Source organism: Aegilops tauschii, chromosome 4 (genome assembly GCF_002575655.3).
Source record: "Aegilops tauschii subsp. strangulata cultivar AL8/78 chromosome 4, Aet v6.0, whole genome shotgun sequence".
Classification (NCBI taxonomy): Eukaryota; Viridiplantae; Streptophyta; class Magnoliopsida; order Poales; family Poaceae; genus Aegilops; species Aegilops tauschii.
The window spans coordinates 16,349,699-16,371,380 of NC_053038.3; the positions used below are offsets into that span (position 1 = coordinate 16,349,699).

The 21,682-nt window shown below is 44.0% G+C and overlaps 2 protein-coding genes across 3 annotated transcripts; both read right to left on the reverse strand.

The window, feature by feature from the left end:
• Positions 1-475: 475 nt before the first annotated feature.
• On the reverse strand, positions 476-5,764 carry LOC109741750 (hydroxyproline O-galactosyltransferase GALT5). 2 transcript variants are annotated; one of them, XM_020300827.4, is made up of 7 exons: positions 4,896-5,764; positions 2,962-3,194; positions 2,467-2,748; positions 2,249-2,395; positions 1,953-2,126; positions 1,280-1,387; positions 476-924 (listed from the first exon to the last, which is right to left on the reverse strand). In XM_020300827.4, exons 1-7 carry the CDS (start codon positions 5,569-5,571, stop codon positions 718-720), a joined length of 1,827 nt encoding a protein of 608 aa, XP_020156416.1. In that variant the 5' UTR covers positions 5,572-5,764; the 3' UTR covers positions 476-717. The 2 variants fall into 2 exon arrangements, with proteins under 2 accessions (XP_020156416.1, XP_020156426.1); XM_020300837.4 differs by having other exon boundaries at positions 2,249-2,377; positions 4,896-5,748.
• A 9,576-nt stretch (positions 5,765-15,340) lies between these two features.
• On the reverse strand, positions 15,341-19,319 carry LOC109741741 (uncharacterized). Its single transcript, XM_020300815.3, has 2 exons — positions 18,742-19,319; positions 15,341-15,656 (listed from the first exon to the last, which is right to left on the reverse strand). The coding sequence occupies exons 1-2, from the start codon at positions 19,240-19,242 to the stop codon at positions 15,651-15,653; spliced, it is 507 nt and encodes a 168-aa protein (XP_020156404.1). The 5' UTR covers positions 19,243-19,319; the 3' UTR covers positions 15,341-15,650.
• Positions 19,320-21,682: the final 2,363 nt, after the last annotated feature.

Consider the following 21,682-nt stretch of genomic DNA (forward strand, 5'->3'; position numbering starts at 1 on the left):
TCCGTGGTCCGGAGATCTCGACGTAACTTTTTCCATAATTGGGATGGTTCGTACCTCTGGTAACCTTTATAATTTACCATAGATCCGGATCTTTTCGAAAACAAGTAAAAAAAAAAGCAAGCGGGGGTCATCATCTCCTAGTATCTGACCAGCACCGGCAGCGGCAGGCAAGGCAAGCAACAGCACACCGGCGCGTGCTATTCCCTCCTGCCACCACCACACGGCGCATGTCGCCGCTGCCCCACAACCACATGTCGATCGATCATGGCTGCATGCATTCCTAGTTAAATTTACAGACAGACATTCCTAGTTAAATTTACCACCATGTTATGGGCTTGGCGCCAAAATATGATCGGTGCTACTTGTGGACTCAGTCACAGGGAAAGGGACATGGAGGAGAAAACAAAGACACCCATCACGTGCAATCGTCGATCATGATGATGATGATGATGATGATAGCATGGAGACAAGCTGGTTATTAGTTTATAATAACATGTATATATAATGATTTGGTAAGTACATATAGGTAACTAATGTTTGTACCACTACCTGGCTGGTTATGTGCATTACATGTGAGGTGAGGTGGTGCAAGTGAGTAATTAACTTAAACTTGTCAGGTTCCACTGCTAAGGCTGCTGCTCAACTCATCATACCCAACCTCCCCTGAAAAATGAGCTTGGATCGTCCCTCCCACGGTGGCAAGAGCTGTGTGTCATGTCATCTGGCGTTGCAGCACTGCGGCCTGCCCTGCCGTAGCTTCTCCCAGAGGCACAGCATCTGCCCCGGCGACTGGTAGTGCGCCGTGAGGTAGTCGTCGGCGCAGCCCGCCTGGCAGAACCGCGCGCCGTGGACGTACTCCACGCCGGCGCCGGCGTTGAGCTGCCCCACCCACATGCCCACGCTCACGTCCTCCATCTTGAACAGCTGCCATTGCCAAAGCAGAACGCAATCATTCGTTTGTTAATACAAGGTGATGTACTATGTATTGATGATTGATGGACCGGATACAACTTTTGGCTTTTCTGGTGTGGTGTGGCATGGGCCATCTTTGCAGCCCACGCATGATTGGGCCCGTGCCGATTCCCCCCGATTTTCGATCAGAATCGGCATCATTCATAGCACCAAACTTTAAACCAGGCCAGATGGTGCCTGGCTCTCGAGTGCTTATGTGGAATGTGAAATGCAGTCACTACATGGGATCCCAATTCCCAGTGCCACTTGATAACTGATATGGAATGAACACAGAGGATGGGAGATGTTTTAGGTGCAGAGGGCTTACATTCAGCCTGCCCTTCTCCATCTCCGACGCGACCAAGCCCGCGATGTCGGAGGAAACAATGTAGCCCGCGCCGTCGGCGTAGGTCGGGTACGTCTCCCTGGGCCACTCCTGGAATTTGAGCGGAGAATGTCACCAAAGAGGTCAGCACGGCAGCACAGGACGAGGTCAATAATGGCGCACCAATGATTGCGCTAACGACGAATGTAGTTAGCCAGCATGATTACATGAGACAATAACATATTCATGTGGACAACGCATGCCACACCAGTCGTTCATGTACTATTATTTGGCACATCAGGAACATGAACACGCTGTCTGTGTTGCTAAGTCCAGGAACTGTAATAGGACTGATGAGTGGTGACACAAAAACATGCTGTTCATGAAAGCAGTAAACGTCTGAAATCGACTCGGTCGACAAAAAGTTTGTACAACACTGGTTTGGTATCTTCTTTCTGATGAAATTAATGCAGCTCCTATGTACTACGGGTTTGTCTTTCTGAGAGGTCTTCATCGTTATGGATGTTGTCACGGGACGTGAGCATTTAATTACTTTTGAGCACTCGAGTAAAAGAGATACAAGTAGTCAATCTGTGTAATCTCAAGATAACATTTGCAGAAACGGGAGAAGGGGAGGGGGGGGGGGGGGGGGGGGGGGTGCAGTAGTTCACTTCACCTCATATGAGACAGCCCATTTTCCTTCTCGGAGTGGTCTGTGGTAGTAGTTCATGTTCCCCATATAGAAGCTTTTATCATCTGGGATTTTCTTGATTTCAGCCATAACTGAATCAAGTCTAACGAATGTGTCATCATCACACTTCATGACGTACTTCGCCGAAACAACACGAGCCTTCCAAGGACAAAGTGAACAGAAATAAAAGAACATTCAGAGGTGATGCTGCATAAGAACTGTCTGAAAGATAATTTAAGTACAATGCGGCTATTTTACATCCAACCCGTCATGCTACATACCGCATACTCGCAGATAGCAACAGTCTTCAGAACAACCAGGTCGTAGCTATCCACAAAAGGCACAATTATAATGTCCCTGAAGAAATCAGCTTCTTTCTTCAAATCTTCATTAACTTCCCTTCTTCCATTCTGCCCTGAAACATGGTCCTGTTATATATCTCTTCATGAGAAGAAGGGAAAGAAAACTACCGGAACTAAATGGCGAGACAATAAATTACCAAGGCGACAAAAAAGCGAGCCATGGTACTGGATGAATTTCGTACTGCAGACATCCATGATCTCCTCACAGCCATGCGCTCAGTGAAGTGGCTCCCCGCTGAAAGAATGCCTATGAACAGCTCTACAGGTTCTTCAGGTGGAGGGGCTTTCAGTTCGGCCAGCAACTCCAGATTCCTTTGCAAAATGTTAGGATGGACTGCGGGTAATGTACCAGCAAACATTGATTCAACCTCAATATCACCAGTTGCTTGCACCGTAGCGACATCCTCGAGATCAAAGCCCTTGAAACAACAAATGTAATGCATTGGCGCATCAGCAAACGTTGCCAAAATTGCAGGCATGAAGGAGCTCATATTCTTATTAAAGAAAAACATATATTAAATCAGTTGAGATGCTAATCTACATCCTAACCACAGCAAAGATGTGCACAGTTTCCAGCTAGGAAGTATAGAAGCACACATTGTAGGACAATTGCAGAAGGAAACATTACTTACAACGCGATAAGGAAAAGACGCGACATGCCTCCCATCAACTTGAACATGGTAACCTTCCAAACCGGAGCTTATTGTTAGAGCAAACAATTCACCCTCCACAAAAGGATAAGGCCAATCTATCAAACCACTGCTGCTCTGTCCAGCAACACGGTTACGCAGCAACATACTCTTCAACTCCTCAAGTGTGCCACCGGTGTTCCAGGTCCATTGCTCACATGTCACCAATCCATCAACTGCTCCACAGGAAAGCAATATAAGAAAATCTTGCGACGATCACCAGCTAAGCTAGCACATGTTAAACATTTTCTCTGCTCAAATTATTAGTAGAGCTCTCTTTATTAGTAATGTAAATACCAAATGGACGTCCGGTGGGAATCACCAGCCCTAAAGCATTTGCAAGAAATTTATCATCAGATCATCAAATAGATACTCCATCAAATGGATATCCACGGAAACCATGTAAATACCAAATATATTCGAAATATATTAGGAGAGGTCAGGCAGCAGTACCGCACATGTTATTGTCCTCTAGTACTATTTTAGTTACCAAAGTCAAAGCAGAAAATGGATGAAATTTGACATGAAACTTTGTCGGTATGAGTAATGACAGGGTTTGGACGATCTAGTAACGGTACAGCATCCACTGCTGATCACCAATGTACTTAGGTTTTTTAGATGATAAATGCAGTTGCCAGCCACATGTCATCCGAGTCAGCTCAAAACTATCTGAAATATGATACTGGGGGTTATGTAAAGCTTGGCAAGTTCAGAGTTCAAAATTGAGCATCTTGAAGTCCTCCTATCTATTCACAGGGAGGAGAAATATAAGCATTTAGCGGGCATCATACAGTTGGAAATGAGAGCATGAAGACTGCCGTTAGAAAAACAAAGAAACTATCCAGATCCAAGGATGACCTATACTAAATGTGTCAATGTCACAAGTTCATTTTCCATATGATGCAATAGTAACCAATAAAAATGTAAGGTGTCTGCATGGGTCCTCAACACAGATGAGGCAAGGAGGCAATTCTAAATTTTAACAAAACATAGAATTATTGGAAGATAAGAAGACATGTCATCTATATCAATGGGGCCAAATAGGTCGGCTGAACCTAAGTCAGTGGGGGAGTGCATGTACAATCCGACCACCCAGATTCAGTGTCCTCACATATCTTCAAAGAAAATAACCTGACTCCTCCTAGGTATTCTCTTTCAAATAGTTTTGCTGTAAACAGTTACGCCTTGCACGTTCTTGGGCGCATTCAACATGCCAAAATATGCGAATGAACGGTCAATATAATATCCGTGCATGAATCAACAGAAGGATCTTGTTTCACTGCTGGAAAAACATCCAGCAAAAGTCCCTACATCGCTCCACAAAACTTGAATACATTCATATTTCTCCCATCTTTGTTACAACCTTTGGAAATGTTGAAATGGGCCATGGATGGATCAAACAGTGGTATAGCGATGGCAGTACAGTTAACAAACATGGTGAGTGAGGATGCTACACTTTCGGAGAACAGGGCGCTTTTGCCCTGCACAGGACAAATGCTACGAATCATTGAAATTTTCCAAAAGGAAGCTATGGCCGTTTCACCAAACATGGTACTACGATGGAGCCCCAATGAGATTAAGCACCGACCGCGAAACATGACACTGAATGCAGATCATATGTACAGGCCACTTGGTTAATTACCATTTACCAGCACATATGCACTAGTGGTGGTACTGATATGCATATAGCCTAGAGCACTAGAGCTCCCCATGGATTGGTTGGTAATTAGTAGTACCAACAACTGCAGCGATCCTGCTGTGCGTGTGTACTGCTGCTGACGAAAATGTTGATATGTGTCACCGTGGAACGCAATCACGAAGTGAAATTTTGGAGGTGAACCGAAATTGAGTGAGGGTACAGGGAGGAGGTGACGCACCGGAGTCCTCGTCGGAGCGGCGCCAGCCCTCGCAGCGGAGAGCGGGGCCCCACTGGCCGCGGAAGCGGGTGTTGAGCTCGACGACGGGGCGGCCGCTCCAGTCGCCCCGGAGGCGCGGGTTGAGGTGGAGGATGGTGGTGGCGGCGTCCCCGTCCCCCGCGCCCCGCAGCTCCACCGCGAACTGCGCCAGGCCGCCGCCGGGCACCCGCCGCGGCCTGCCCACCACCGTGACGTGGGAGCCCAGCGCCAGCCCGCATGGCAGGGCGAGGGCGGGCGCGTCGCCGGGCCGCGCGACGGAGGTCGGGCACCGCGGCGGCGCGGGGGACGGGGAGGGCGTCGCGGCGGAGACAGGGGAGAGGGCGTCGCGGAGGAGGCGCGCGCCCTCGCGGAACGCGCGGGCGGCCGCCGCGTGGAGCGGCGTCGCGGCGTCCAGCGCGCGCACGTCGATCCGGGAGACGTCGAGGCGGCGCCCGCGGCCGTGCGGGGTGGGGAGCCGCGGACGGGCGACGTCGGAGCCGGTGGCCTCGGCGGCGGTGACGGCGACGGAGACGGTGGTGGGGCCGAGGGGGCGGCCGGGGTAGCGGAGGGAGAGGGCGGCGGCGTAGAGGAGCGCGGCGGCGGGGAGCAGCAGCAGCAGCGGCCGGAGCCCAGCGGCGGGGCGGCGCGGCCGGCGCATGTCTCTGTCTCTGGTGGGGCGCCGCTGGCCGGCCGGCTGCCCGCGTCGCGTCGTGCGGCTTCTTCGTCGGTTACGTTTGGAGGTTGCTCCGAGGAGGGAAAGGTTGGAGCTTTCCCCGGGGTTTAAGACGGAAGGAGATTATTATGAGATACCCATTTCCTTTCCCGGCTTGCCCGCTGATGATACGGCGGCCGTGGCGTGCGGCGTTTCTTTGGAGATCGTTAATGGCGCCGTTAATTGCCGCTGCTCTGCTCCGGCAATTGCTTGGCTTGTGTGTGTACATGCACTAAAAATTGTTGCTTTTGCTTGGAGGGCTAAGCATACATCGTACATACACTTCCACATCCATTTCTTTTAGGGACGCTTCCATATCTGTTGACACGTTGAAGATTGGGGTACGTAGTTGTGGTTGATTGCACACAATTTGGGCAGTTATTTCCCATAAAGCAATCTTTCACCCAAAGCGTAGTCGCAATAGTAAGCATTAGGCATATGGTTCCCGTTATATCCATCCAGGAGGAGGCAACTTGGGGGAGGATCTAGTCAGCACCACCAGCGCCCCAGCTCTGCCCTGTGTTCCCCAGCATATTTATCTGAAGCAGGCAGCCAGCCAGCCAGGGTTAAGTTTGACAGCGAATTTTCTTTTCTATACCACACAATTGCCCATGCGTTGCAGCGGGAGTATAAACATTCTAGCAGGTTAGTCCGTGGTTGCACGCCCATTGTTGCATCGACGTGCTAAAATCTTAGCAAGTCTTTGTATGCAATCGGCACGATTTACCTGCCATTTCGTTGTTAAGCACTTGTTTGGTAAGAATCTAATGGCTCAGCAATATGTTTTTATGTTATTAAGTTAATAAAACATGAGAAAATTGGTTCTGTTTTAGGGCAAATGGAGGGGGGGGGGGGGGGGGATTAGAGATGGGAGGAAAAAATCAAAGGGGAGAAGGAATGAGTGGGATGTGTACAAGGAAGGTTGGACGAAAAGAGGTGAAATGAGAACTTTACATTCTTTTTAGTACTAGTACTACACAATTACTCGTGCGTTGCAATGGGAATATAAACATTATAGTAGATTAGCTTCTGACTGAGCGTTTATTACTGTATTGATGCGCTTATCTTAGCAAGTTTTTGCATGCAATCGTCATGATTTACCTGGCATTTTATTGTTAAGCACTTATTATTTGGTAAGAATTTAATTACTTACCAAACAAAATGTGTTTTTTTGTAAGTTAATAATACGTGAGACAATTGATTCTATTTTAGGGAGAATGAATATGAGAAAAATCAGAGATGAGAGAAACAAATCAAAGAGGAGAAGGAAAGAGTGGGACATATATAAGAAAGGCTAGACGAAAAAGAGGTGAAATGTGAACCTTACGCTCTTTTTAAGTAGTATAGAGAAGAGATAGAGAAGTAGAGAAAATGTAAAACGTTTTCGCAGTTTAACTTAAACCCCAAAAATGGCCAACATTTGTTTATGGAGGAGTGTTGGTTCGTGACTTTGTGTCTGCTTCAATTTTTGTAACCTCTTTGTTTCTAATTTTTGCGAGAAAACCTTTTTATTCCTGTATTACGACAAGGTACGAAATAAGTTGACCGCAACCTAGTCCACTGTTCAAACAGCCAAGTTCGGCTTTGAGTAACACATATCGTCTAGCTAAAAAATTGGTTAGGAAGGCAAGCACATTAGCAAATTGGACATTAGAATGTCTCCCACATTTTTTTCTTCATTTCTTCTATTACAACTCTACTATATTTATGCCATGACTTGAAATTATTGTGTACCATATCTTAGCTAGGTTCTTGTCCCGGAAGTTTGATGAAATAAAATAAGATCATGTGTTCTTCACAAGTAAGGGCATACAATTAGTCAACAAGGACATTTTCGTTAAACCTCCCCGTTATCTAGGAGAGACAATAATAAATACTCTATCAAATATGAATATATTGTTATGTTTTTTTCTCGCGAATGCGTAAAGGTTGCGTATCTTTTCATTCTTAGAAGAAGAGTAGTAGCATGGGGTTACAAACGCTTACAAGGCCATGTGCGCAATAGGCATGGTAGAAAGCGCAGGGGCAGAAAATATCGAAGGGGTTGCTCAACCCCAAATATAGCTATAAACTATGCGTCGGGGAGGATGTTTTGTAGCCTGTTGGCGCCTGCCTTAGCTCAAAGGTGCGCCTCGTCCTTGACGGTGTCGGAGATGAGTGTGACCGATGGTCTGTCACCGTGGAAGATGCATACATTACGGTGTTTACAGAGCCACCACGCTACCACTATGATGAGTGAGGACAGACCCTTGCGCGTAGAGGCTGCGCGTGTGGTCGTAGGAAGTCGTCCACCAGGTGTGGAACGGCGTGTCGCGGCTCGGTAGGTCGACCGCGGCACGCACCCAACCAAGAACCTCCTACCAGACCTGTCTAGAGAATGAGCAGCCTGCCAGGAGATGCTGCGTGGTCTCCGACCTCTGGTCGCAAAGGGCACATGCTGCCTCGTGAGGTAGACCGTGATGGGCGAGCCGCTCTGTCGTCCAGCAACGGTCCTACATGGCCAGCCAGAGGAAGAACTTGACGCGAAGCGGCGCCCAGGGTCGCCATGTGAGCCTCCAATGTGGGTCCTCGCAAGTACCGATTAATAATGCCTTGTAACATGAGCTCGCCGAGTATGTGGGGGAGGGGGTCCAGCGCCATATGAGCTTCTCTGGCTCATCCGAGAGGTTGATGCCAGAGCACGATGTATTGCACCAAGACGTTGTCCCTATCGATTAATCTTTGGGTGTCTTCTCACATAAATTGACAGGGAGTACCTTTTTCTCTTTTAGTATTTTATTAATTTTTGCATCTCCACAATTAATTGGTGGGGAGTATTGTTTTCTTTTTGTGCTATTTTGTATCGGAATATCTTTTAGTGATCTCTGTCAATTAATTTTGCATGTCTGTAAAATAAGTAAATTGACAGGGAATATACTCATTATATCTTTTAGTATTTTGTATTAGAATATCTTTTAGCTATTACTTGTTTCCTTTTAATATTTTCTGTTGGAATATGTTTTAGTGATTTCTATCAATCAATTGCATGTCTCTAAAATAGATCGTTAGGGAGTAGTACTTGTTATCTTTTTAGTATATTCTGTTAGAATATCTTTGAGTGTTCTCTTATCAATTAATTTTTGCAATTCTTTAAAATTATGTGGCTGGTCAAAATTTAGCTAGGAAATGCATGACTAGAAATTTAGTGTTTCCTCCTCCGTTCCAAACTACTCTAAGTTCTAGGTTTGTCTGAAGTCAAACATCCATAGGTTTGACCAGGTCTGTAGAAAGAGATGGTAACATGTACAACAATAACTATATAAAGTATGATGATATGTAATATGATGAATCTTCTCTTTTTTTTGCGAAAACTTTCGATCTATTCATCTTCAATCATGGCAGTAAACAAACACAAAAAGAAAAAGAAAAATTACATAATGAAACTAATTTTAAGTTGAAGATGCTGGTATACTATCTATAATCCATGAGTTTGACCGAATCTAAAGGTATCAACATCTACAACATTGCCTACATAAAGTATGAAAATATATAATATGATGGATATAACAAAACCAATATGAGGTTGATGTTTGTATATTTTTTATAGATAGGTCATGAGATGAATCTTCAACCGTTTTAGAACGGAGAGAGTATAATAGGGTGATCATGTTTCCTAAAATAAATAAATTGAAGAGGTCGCCCTAGTCTTCGTTAAGAAAAATCAGTTATGTATATGTCTTTCTTTGCTGTGAATTCGAGGGGCATCTTTGGCTCGGTGCAGCGCTTGTAGTGCAAATGAGTGGTCCATGGGCATTGGCGTAATTTTGTAATTTTCGTGTTCTGGTGTTCGTAGTCATGGATCCGTTTTTATGCTATTAGCTATTATGTTGATTCTTCTTCAAACAGGAACCACCGATTTACAAATTTTATTAACCACTGAATTTAGTGAGCGGCGTCAAATCCTTGTATGGATTTGCTTTTTTCGCCTCTTTTGCCGTAAAAGTGCCTATGGTACGAGTTCATATTTGGTTACCCGGAGCCCATGTAGAGGCACCTACGGTTGGATCGGTCATCTTGGCAGGAATTCTTTTAAAATTGGGAATCTATGGGTTTTTGTTGGGTGGTTCACTGACCTAGATGCAATTTTCGTTAGTTTTATGTTCTTTGTATTGCCATGGCATGGTGAATAGATTAAAAAAATTCTTGCAAAAAATTGAAATAAAAATAAAAATCGGCAGTAATATTTGCGTGACTTTGTTTCCCCGCAAAAAAGAAAAAATATATATTTGCGTGACTTTGTTGATGGTGGCATCATTTCGTTGTCCAGGTGCAAACGGAAGCGACGAAACAGACCTCCGGCCCGGAGAGTCGGCACGCACGTCTCTATCCGCGCCTTCACGCGCACGGCCGCACTCGTGGAATTCCACGCGCCCGCCCACGTAACCTTCTGGTTATGGATGGAGCCTTTGGAAACGTCGTTCCAGCGCCGCCGGGGAACCAAACCAGGCGGCGGAGCGGAATATCTCCCACGCACGCACGCACGCAGCGGGACACGTGGCGACGAGGTGGACGACGGGAGCTTCGGCGGTGGGAGAAAAGAAGAAGAAGCGGAGAGCTGGTCGGCATCCTACAGCCTGTAGGTCGGCCGGGCCGACGGCCGACGACCACGAGAAATCCTTGGAGATCACACGCAAGTAAACTCGCTGGCATCGGACGACCACGGCGACTCTAGCTAATTAAGCGGCGGTGCTGACGCACGCACGGCTCAGGGAGGGGTACGTGGCCGTGCCACGGTGGATTAGGACGTGTGCTGTGACTGTGAGCGCAGGGAAGAAGCAAAGGCATGTCAAATCGCATGCCACGTCGAATACCACCATTTCCGCTCTTCGCTTCTTCCCGTATGTTGCGAACATGGAAAAGGAGTACGAGTATTTGGATGGATGGAGGAGACCGGAAGCACGGCCGAACTGCCCAGAAGCAGCCAAGTTTTTCATCTCCCCCCGCCCCCTGTTTGTTTTAGTAGACCATTTATTTAAAAAGCTTCCGATCTATTCATCTTTAATTATGAAAGTACAACAAACATTAAAAAATAAATTATAATTACATCCGTAGATCATCTGGCGATGACTACATACACTGAAGTGAGCCTAAGACACACCGTCATCATTGCGTCTCCCTCGCCGGAGTCTGATGAAACATGTTGTAGTAGACAGTTAGAAAGTCGTCATGCTAAGGCCACATAGGACCGGCGGACCAAAACAGCAACCACCGCCGATGAAGAGACACGTAGATTGAAATGATCCAACCTGAAGAGCGAGATCTGCTGGGACACACCTCCACATGCCCTCCGACGATACTAGACGCACAACCTGAACACAGATAGGCGGGGATAATCTTATTTCATTTTCAAAAAATCATAGTCATCTCGTGTTCCTGAACATGACACAAATTCTAACAAAACTCAAACAAACTAAAAACGAAGTCATCCCATCGGCAAAGACCGGGATTCACGTGCTCCCATGGCTTTAAAGCTACGCCACAAAAAATGAGGCAGAACGGCGACGTCATCGACGAGAGGCAAGAAGTCTAGTCGCTTCGCTTGGGAGGAGAGACGAAGCGGATTGGCTAACCCTAGTAAACCATTCTTTTTACCCTGAGAGAACTGTGCGTGAACCGTGAAGTGAAGTGTGTGACAGGGAGGTGCCTTTGCACGATTTTCTTTTATTTGCCTTTGTAAGATTCTGGATGCAGTGCCCGACCAAAGCAAATACAGTTTTTTTTTTGGCAAAGCAAACACATTTTCCTTTTTCCGTAGAAGAAAAAACACTTCATTTGAACCTTAGGTAATACTCCCTCCATCCCAAACAAATCTAAGACAAGAGTTTTGGGACGGAGGGAGTATCTGGTTCGGTGGAAAGCCAAACATGCCTACCATCAACTAGTGAGGTCGCTGCTTTAGCTAGATCTAATGCTTCGAAGTTAGTTTCTCTCCCTTTAGGCTTTGTTTGAATTATCGTTTTGTCTCAAATACCCTTGTAGAAAAGAAATACAGATCTTTGCCCATCGTTTTGTTTTCGGCTGAAAATCTGCTAGTGGCCAGTAAGACACACATGTAAAATAAATACAACTGTAAGCGCGGCCTGATGGAAAATATCAGCATCCACCAAGGACCTGAACCTCTCTTTTTATATCTCTGATGATCGTGCTCGAGGGACCAAGATATCCCTCGATCAGGTGGTTAGCAATAGCCATGCAATCCGTGGTCACTTTGATCCTTTGCAGGTATAAATCAACAGTCAGATAGAAGGCCTCACAACTTCAGGATCAACAAGACCTTCACAAACAATAACATAAGCCCCTAAATAGTTGCCATGATCATACCTACAAATTGTTGCACTTGCACCCCTTCCTCATGGCGAGAGATAGTCACATTAATTTTGTTAACATAAAATGTTCGTATATGATTATGTAGTTATGACTAACATATTAGGCTGTGTAGATTGATCCGTGGGGATTAGCACGGCAAAATCATACTTCTTCTTTCCAAATTGGTATCATAGCCAAGAGATCACAAGTTCAAGACTCTACCAATGAAGTATTAAAAAAAGATTCTACGGCCTACATCGATCCCACATCTAAGAACTAAAATAGCCTACACATGCAAGGGAGGGTGGGGTGGGGGGGGGGGGGGGGGGTGAAATATATTGCTCGCCTCAGAGATCGGCTGCACCAACTTGGTTTTCATACCTCCAAGGCTGATACTTCCCTTTTCATCTTTCGGCAAGGAGCTATGGTCATTTACATGTTGGCTTATGTTGATGATATTGTCATTGGCAGTGGACCCATTTCTTTGCACTTTAGTTGGGTCCTTTACCATCAAAGTTCTTGGCCGTCTCTCTTACTTCCTTCGGATTGAAGCCATCTACAATTCAGGGGGAATGGTACTTTCTCAGCACAAGTATGTCGGTGATCTTCTTCATCGTGCACATATGGTGAATTGCAAGGAGGTTTCTGCACCCATGTTAGTCACCGACAACTTGGCAGCAGATCTTGGTACTCCACTCACTAATGATGATGCCTTCAGTTATCGCAGTATGGCTGGAGGTTGCAGTATCTCACTCTTACTAGTTCTCATATTTCCTTTGTTGTCAACATGGCATGCTAATATTTGTCCAAACCTACCGATGTGCATTGGGAGGCTGTCAAGCACATACTAATGTATATCAAGGGTACCATGGAACTGGACTCCACATCGTCGGTCAAGCTCCACACTTCTTAGTGTTTTCACCGTTGCTGACTATGCAGGGTATGCCGATGACAGATGCTTTACAAGTGGTTTTGTGGTCTTCCTCAGACCTAACCTGATTTCATGGAGCGCTTGAAAACAGCCCGCGGTGTCACGATCTAGCACCAAGACAGAGTACAAGGCACTTGCAAGTGACGTAGCTGATGCTACTTGGGTGCAATATGCTCTTCAGGAACTGGGAGGATCCTTGCGACGACCATCGCTTTATGGTGTGATAATTTGGGCGCCACCTACCTGAGTGCAAACCCAGTATTTCATGCAAGGAAGAAGCATACTGAGGTGGATTTCCACTTCGTAAGAGAAAAGATGGCACAAGGAGCATTGGATGTTTGCTTTGTGTCCTCGAGTGATCAAGTGGCAGATGCTTTCACTAAACCTGCCGGAAAGATCACGTTGGAAAAATTACGACACAATCTCAACCTTATGGCCGGTTGAGACTGAGGGAGTGTTAACGTAAATGTCAGTATATGATATTGTAGTTATGGCTAACAGATTGATGATTCTTTCCTATTAGGCTGTGTAGATTTATCCCGAGGATCGCATGTAATCTCTTGTTATACTTGACAATTAAGATTGTCCACATATAAATACAAGGCAACCCCTTGGAAGCACACCAAAATCATATCTCTTGTTTCTAACTAATTTTAGCCCATCCAGCTGGTCCTTTGAGCCATCTTCTTCCTTCCTTCCTTAGAGGCAAAGTGGAACCCTTCATCTTCCTCACTTGAACAAGATCCAAGTCATCAAGAGATTTTTTTAATAAAAGCATACATAGACAACGGGCTTTGGAAAATATGTTCATGGTTTGCCTTGCGCCTTGCCCACCAGATGCCCCATAGTGTCACTAGAACCTTCTTAAACTCCTTCTCATTCATGGAATATTCCATAGTCATCAGTCACAATCTAGCATATTTAGTTCTACATGAAATGATGTGTTTGACTAAATATTCCTCCATCAACGCCCACACACACTTAGACATATGACACTCTATAAGAGAATGACGCCAAGAATCAGCAACGTTGTTGCATATACGACAAACACTTGAGTTAGCAATATGCCTCGCAACCAAAGTGACTCCCGTCGGAATTGAGTTCTTTGCTAGTCGCAATGCAAAACTTCCGACCTTTGCCGGGTCATTTGCCTTCTACAGTTTCAACCACTAATTTTGTGATCCCCTAGTATCATAAATATTCGGGCAACCCTCCAACCAGTCTTCCCTTCTCCGCTTTGTGTCAACAAGAAGCCGATAGGTTGATCTCACTGAAAAATTACCCGAGCGCTCATAGTGCCATGCCAGCAGTCTCCCATTGTCCTAGAACTCAGCGAAATATTAAGAATGGTCTGTGCATCCATGGGGCAAAGATGTTCATTCACTGGTTCGTGATTCCATCTCCTTGAAGGACCATTGATGAGTGACGACACCAGCTCCGACGGATCAGAAGATATCGGAACCAATTTTGATTCCATATGTTAGTGGTCTCACCATCTCCAATACAACATATCAGACCTCGTTTAAGCACTGCCAAACCTGCATGAACAACACGACATACTTGTGAGGGATGGCTCCCAAGCTCACAATCAAGCACATTCACTAACAGGAAATAGGTCGCCTTTAAAATCCTTGCACTCAAAGAAGATGGATCCTACAAAATTAGTCACCCTTGTTTTGCCAATATGGCCAGGTTGAACAACTCAATATCACGGAAGTCGAGACCCCATGTACTTTGGAATCTTCAACTCTTCCAGACCCATGCAGCCTTTCTCTTCCCGTTTTAGCATCCCCAATAAAATTTCCTAATCATTGAGCAAACATAGTTGCTTTGCGTCAAATAGTTTTTTTAGCGGATTTTACGTCAAATAGTAGGGTGACGCACACGGGCGACCACAGCTGGGCTGTCCATTTCAGAGTAAGCTGCTGGAGCGAGCATGTCCATTTTGACAGCTCGGTTTTTTTACTTGTTCTGTTTTTTTCTAGTTTTTGGTCGGCTTACCAAAAAAAAACATGAATGTTTTGGGAAAAATTATGAACATCTTTGTTGAATGCTCTTGCTTCTTTTTTTGAAAATTTCGCATATTTTTAAGAAATCAACATTTTCTAAAATTTATGAACATTTTTTAATTCCTTTTTTAATTTGTGAACATTTAAAAATGTCTAAATACTTAAAAACGTGATTATTTTTTTGAATTTTCAGTAACGTTTTTCAAAGATAAAATGAAACAGAAGCTAATTGGGCCGGCCCATCCTAGCGCTTACCTGTGCCTTTGTGCGATAATTTGACGCAGTAAGGAATGCCACGTCGTTATCCTCAGAGACGTTCGTTGGGTTTTCCAAACGGCCTGTGCTGCTCCTGTTTTGCTTAGCATGGATCCTCTCATCTCAGAAAAATGAAAACAAACCCCTAAAAAAAGAACGGCTTAAACGCACCAAATGTAGAACGAGATTTTTTTTAATAAAAAAAGTAGTAGTGTTCCATGAAACAAAGACACGAAACCACATGTACATTTTTACACAGGTTCCAGTTGCAGCAAACGGATGTACAATTCTACAGAGAATCCGTGTTCACTAACCAGACAGCAGACCACATACACGTAGTACAAGGATCAACAGCACACCACCGCAGAGCCTCTCTCCCTGAGCTAAATAAGGCTCCGCACATCTTATTATTACCACTCGTGTAACGCCACCATAGGATCCAAGGAGAAGTTTGCTGCAAGTGGAACGAACGCCCAGCTCCAAGCTCAAGCCTGCAAAGGCAGCAAGAAAAAAGACCGTCAAATACGTACCACCGAGTAGAGTTTGACATATGAGGCATAGAATCACTGGTTTCGAGTTTGGATCCTCAAAGACGAGACTGACCAGGTGAACATTGGTGTACACAAACGATATAATGGCTGACTATAAAGCTGTTAATGACTACCGATGATGGCATCCAGACTTTTACAATGAAGATGAATACACTGATCGCTCTTTCATCCTACATATTCTACCAACAGTGCAGGCATCTACTGCAATCAACATGTCAAAAGGCCTCACGACCCGTGTTGCATGATGTCCTGTTGGCACTCGATAAACAGAAGAGTCTGTATATCCAAAACAAATGTGCACTTGTTTCAGCGATAGGTATGTATTTAACGTACTACTACTAGATTAACATTTCGACGAGAAGTTGCAGCATACCTAACTGCCATTTGACAATAATCAGAGCTAGTCCCCTACAAGGGTTCAATCGAACCATGCAGTATGCACCGCAATCTGTTTCCAGATCAGACATTTCGAGAGAATGTTCAGGCATGACATCACTTATAATAACATGGAAGTGTTCTCAAATTATTGGGAAGTGGTTCCTGACAGAAGTTGTAGTCTTATTTAGCCACTTGCACACATTTATATAGGCCCTCGGAGAATTAGCAAATTAGTGGGCTATGGCTCCTTCTAGTAAATCTTTTCTTTTTAATACTGTGATACACAATGAAAATCTTTTGGGTTTCATCTCCATAAGAGTGGCTGAGTTTTCACATGGTACACAACCATGCAATTTACGATTCATCCAACCCAAAAAAGATAACAGGGCATAACAATAATCATTACTAAAATCATAATAATAATAAGTATGTTCCACTGGTTGTTCAACTCCATCTAATAATAATAACTATGTTCCACTTTAAGTAGTTAACTAGTTTTTGGGCATGTAAGTAGCCAACATGCCATTTTGATATCTCTAGTGTACTGTATATCCATATTCGTACTTAGTAAGAATGGCGAGATCGCTATATTCACAATCTTGCTTTTCTGGCGGTTCTAAATTTCCTAAATGTTCTCGACTCTACTTAAAGTTCTCAAAATATAAATTACATTTCAAATATAGTCCCTCTGTCCGAATTACTTGTCACAGAAATGGATAGAAATGGATGTATCTAGAACTAAAAATATATCTAGATACATCCATTTCCGCGACAAGTAATTCCGGACGGAGGGAGTAGGTCGGTAAGGTCACCACACAGGATAAGAAGTATTCAAAAGATCTCTCTCGTATAGGTGGCTTCTGATATGATACTCCCAGTCCTAGCCTCCCAGGAAGATTGATGACCCAAATGGTGTAACATGGATAAGTATTAGGTACATGGTTTGCTTTTATAATCATAGAGGATGTACGTAAAGGATAAGGAATACCATAGCATGGGAGATCTAACATGGAAATCAGTCCTAGTATTAGTGTAGCACAGGAAGACCTCTAGAAAGTCCTCACTACCATGTTTCCATCATGGCACCATCTCCAGCCCTCATCCGTCATCTGATCTCTTTCCTCTCCTGTTCTTTAAACCAAAATTGGATATATACCACCAAAAGTTCTCTGTTTTTTGTACGTACCATCCTAACACATTGGTTACTTAAATACCACCAAAAGTTCACAGTTCTCTTCAATATACCAATTTGTTGCCAGCAGTTACCAATCGTCCTATGCATCTCTTCCTTATGTTTCCTACTGTCCTTTAACCCTCAGGTTGTGATGCTACCAACTTCTTCTTTCACCCTTGAGCAGTGCGCAGGATCACAGATTCACAGGCATATGATATTGCGATGTACAGCTACATTTTGCCAGGGAGAAGAAATACATCTACCGCATGCTGCCAGATGGCCGCTAATGAAGCTGTTGATGTTGTCGACTCACTGCCTAATAGGGTCTCTAGCGGACAATATTGAGTTGGGCCACGACGAGCTAGAGATTTACAATGCAGGTTTTATGGCTGCAGTGCTATCTCAGGTCAGTGGTGGCAGTTTCAAGAGATATGGTAGAGAACAGAAACAGGATCAGGACGAAGAAAAGAAGGGGAGAGACAAGAGAAATAGAAATAAAATACAGTGTTTCACTTTTCTTCTGTATTCAAGAGGGAAATCAGATAGTCTAAACTTTCAACAAAAAGAAAAAGGAAAGATAGTCCATTAACGGACTATTACGGAATGACACGTTTTAGAGGATTGCAAACTGTTGATGCTATTAAAGCAATCCAATATCTTTTAGTGGTACATATCAAAACCAAGGTACTTCTGTCTTCAGGTGGTGCATATTAAGGACAAATAAGGTTTCTCTAAATGGGATTAAGTAAAGCAAGAGGTTCCCTCTTCTCTCTCTTACCATTACTTAACAAATGAACCCTTTCAAAATTGCTACTGCCAAGGGCAACTATAGTCCTGAACACCAAAAAAGAAAGGTGTTCCTCTCCTTTAATTTTGACAACAGGCACCACATTTTAGTAAGACATGACTTCGGGTTAGGAACTTACGATGCAGGTCGGGTGTTACGTTGTGGCACGAAGTGATGTGAGCTAAGTTGACATGCTGCTAGATTAGTTGTTGGGTGTGGTGGCAGTAGGTGAAGTATCATATGGAAAGAACATAAACTGTTCATACACGCTAACAATCCTTGATATATTCTAATGACCTGGTGATCACTGATTAGAGGAGGTTGACACCAGCTTCACTCAATCATCAAAACAAAACAATAAGACATGCCCCCACACCACCAAAATTTATGTGCCACTACGACTAAATGTTCTCACCCCAATCACAACCGTCCTAAAAATTCCAGACCAAAACTAAGCAATGCTAGGAATGAAACATCTACTGGATTCTAGCGCGCAATCTATGCCAGAGTAAATTGGCTATCCAGGGTTCGAAGTGCACATGTCATGATATCAAGCAGCACCAAACAACAAGTATACTGATCCGATTCCAAAGTCTGTACCAGCCATGTAATTCATGGCGAAACCACACGAGGCGCCTAATTCAAACAGCGGAACGCTAAAAAGTGACTGAATCTCGATCCCATACCTCTGCTACGGGGAGCAGGCCGAGCTCCTGGATGACCCCGGCGACGCCGCGGAGCTGCGCGCCGGCGCTGGCGCCGCAGGCGGGCACCCGGTCGAAGAGCGAGGCGGAGAGCTCCTCGGAGACGAAGCCGACCTGGAACTCGAGGGTGCCCTCCGCGGGGTGCGCGACGATGCCGGAGACGGAGACCCAGAGGAAGAGCTTCTTGGCCTGGATGCCGGCGAGGCCGGTGATCCGCCCCTTGGAGAGGCAGCCGCGGAGGGTCTTCTCGTAGTAGACGAGGTGGTCGCCGAAGCGGACGTAGCAGGTGCCCGCGAGGTGGATCTCGAAGTCGCCCGTGGCCTCGTCGAAGGTGTAGGAGGAGACCGAGTCCGGGATGAGGCCCTTGGGGAGGCCGTATTTGGGCAGGAGGTCGTTCGCCGCGCCGTTCGCCGGGGCCGCGGAGGCGGCGGCGACGGCTACGGCGGCGGCGAGAAGGAGGAGGAGGAGGGCTTGGGGAGTCATGGTCGTCGCTGGGGTTTGGGATTCTCTCTCTGCTTTGCGCGTGGGGAGTCCGGTGGGGGCGCCGAGTTCTCCGGCAGGACGTTATCTAGGGTCAGCTCCCGGCTAGCAGCCTAGCGTCCGAATATTATTTTTTGTCCAACGCTAGCGCATGTGTATTTTCAAAACATTATTTGTCACTATATCTTTGACCCGATCTATTATACCAGCTTTATCACAAGTACTACAAGCCACATCAAATATGATTAAATATATCGGAACAGCCGAACAACCACTACTGTTATTAGGATGATTTGTCGACACGTTGCTGTCGCCGCTTTTCTATCGGGGCGATTGGAAAATTTTGGGGAGCCAGAAACATTTTGTAATGCGAGTCCCCTCCCAAATTTATTTTAAGAAACGATTGGGTTCCAGTTGATGTGGCTCACTGGTAATATATGGCATTTCCAAGATTCTCCTTCTTGAGTAACATTGGGGGAAAATCCACACCCTATGTAATATGTGTGTTCTCTAAGGATGATTGTTGTATGTTTGTCCCTCTTGTAAGCACTTGCTCATTGTATTAGTCTAGACCATGCACAAAAGCGACTATATAATTTGTTCCGCTTGGTGTATCTTGTATTTGAATTCCCTGGCTCATGGATCAAGGACAACGCAACCCCGCTTGATGGTGGTAGAGCGAGGGGTATCAACAAATGGCACCGATGTTCATTCAAAATCTTGAGCAAGTGAGGTCTCCCGAGGGTGCAGATCAACCAGTGTCATAGTGGGTACCGTTGGAAATATTCAGCGGCGGAGCCAGAACAAATTAGGAGCCAGGGTGGACTACAAGCTAACTAAAAATACTAAGAACCGCAACCAAATATTTTGATACATACTAGCAAAAGGGCCCGTGCGTTATAACGGAAGAAAAAAAATCATAATCTTCAATGGTCATGATCATATTTTGCTACATCACTGAGATACACTATCACTCATAATTTCGTGAAACCATAAACATTTTTTAAACTCATAAATATAGTTGAAATTGTGAACATTTTTAAATTCATGAACACTTTTACAAAATTTCAAACATTTCCAAAAATCATGAACATTTTTTAAACTCGTAAATATATTTGATTATATTTGAAATTGTGAACATTTTTAAAATCAAGATCATTTTAGACTTTTTGCAAACTTTTTTTAAAATTGTGAATATTTTTTAACAATTTTCTTGAATCGGTGAACATTTCTAGAATTGACGAAATTGGTGGTACAAATTTTGAAATTCATGAATAAACTTTGAAATTCATGAAATAAAGTTTGAAATTCATGAATATTTATTTGATTCAACGAACAGTTTTTGAATCAATGAACCTTTTATGAATGAATAACCTATTTTGTAAGTCATGAACAGTTTTTGTATTTTTAGGATATTTTTTCATCCGTGAACATTTTTGGAATTGACAAAATTTTGTTCAATTTTATTAACATTTTTAATACACTAACTTTTAAAAGATATGTTTTTTTTTATTTTTCGAACATTTGTTTTGATAATTTCGAACGATTTTTGAATAAGCACATATTTATTTATAAAATCACGAACATTTTTTGAACCCACAAATATTTTACTATTTGTTTAAGCATTTTATTTCAAAATTCTCTTTTCTCTAGTTTTGGAACATTTTTTAAGTCCCAAATTATTTAAACATAAAAATAAGAATAAAAGAAAAAGAAAAAATAAAAATGAAATTTAGAAAATAGGTTGCATGGGCCGGCCCAAATGGGAGCACCGCGTCTTCTCCCAGCGAGCAGAGCACAGTATAGGGGGTCCCTATTGCATGGGCCGGCCCAGGCGGGGTATTCCCCTGTGCGAAACATTTTTTATTACTTATCGACGATATTGGTGGATAATATTTTGCAACTTTGGGGGTAATTTTCCTGACGTACCGCAAGAAGCAATAGTCCCTTTATTACTTGGTATAGAATAGATTATGCAACTATAAACACTAAACTAGTTATCGCCAAAAATAATATATGCACTAAAATAAAGAATTTTTAATTTGCAATAGTTTCATTGTATTGACAATGCACATAATTTTAATAATAATAACTAAAACCAAATACAATAACTCATAGCCTTTGTAAAATCCCTTTTCAATGTTTCATTGCTTGAAATCATCCAGTGATATAAAGATTCCAAGTTCAATGTAGCTTATGATCAAGTGATTGAACCAGCCCTCATTGATCTTTCTGCGCAATTAGACTTGATATTTTTCATTTTGGAGAAAGCTCTCTAAACGGATGTTGTTAACAACAATAATAACAAAGCTAGGCACTAACAATAGTCACGTCAGAGGAGTCGATAAGGAGCAATACATAAGCAAAGTGAAGAGTGACTTTTCTTCAATTAACCTGCTCAGTTCGATCAACAATGGAATCTCCAATTTTCTATATCACTTTA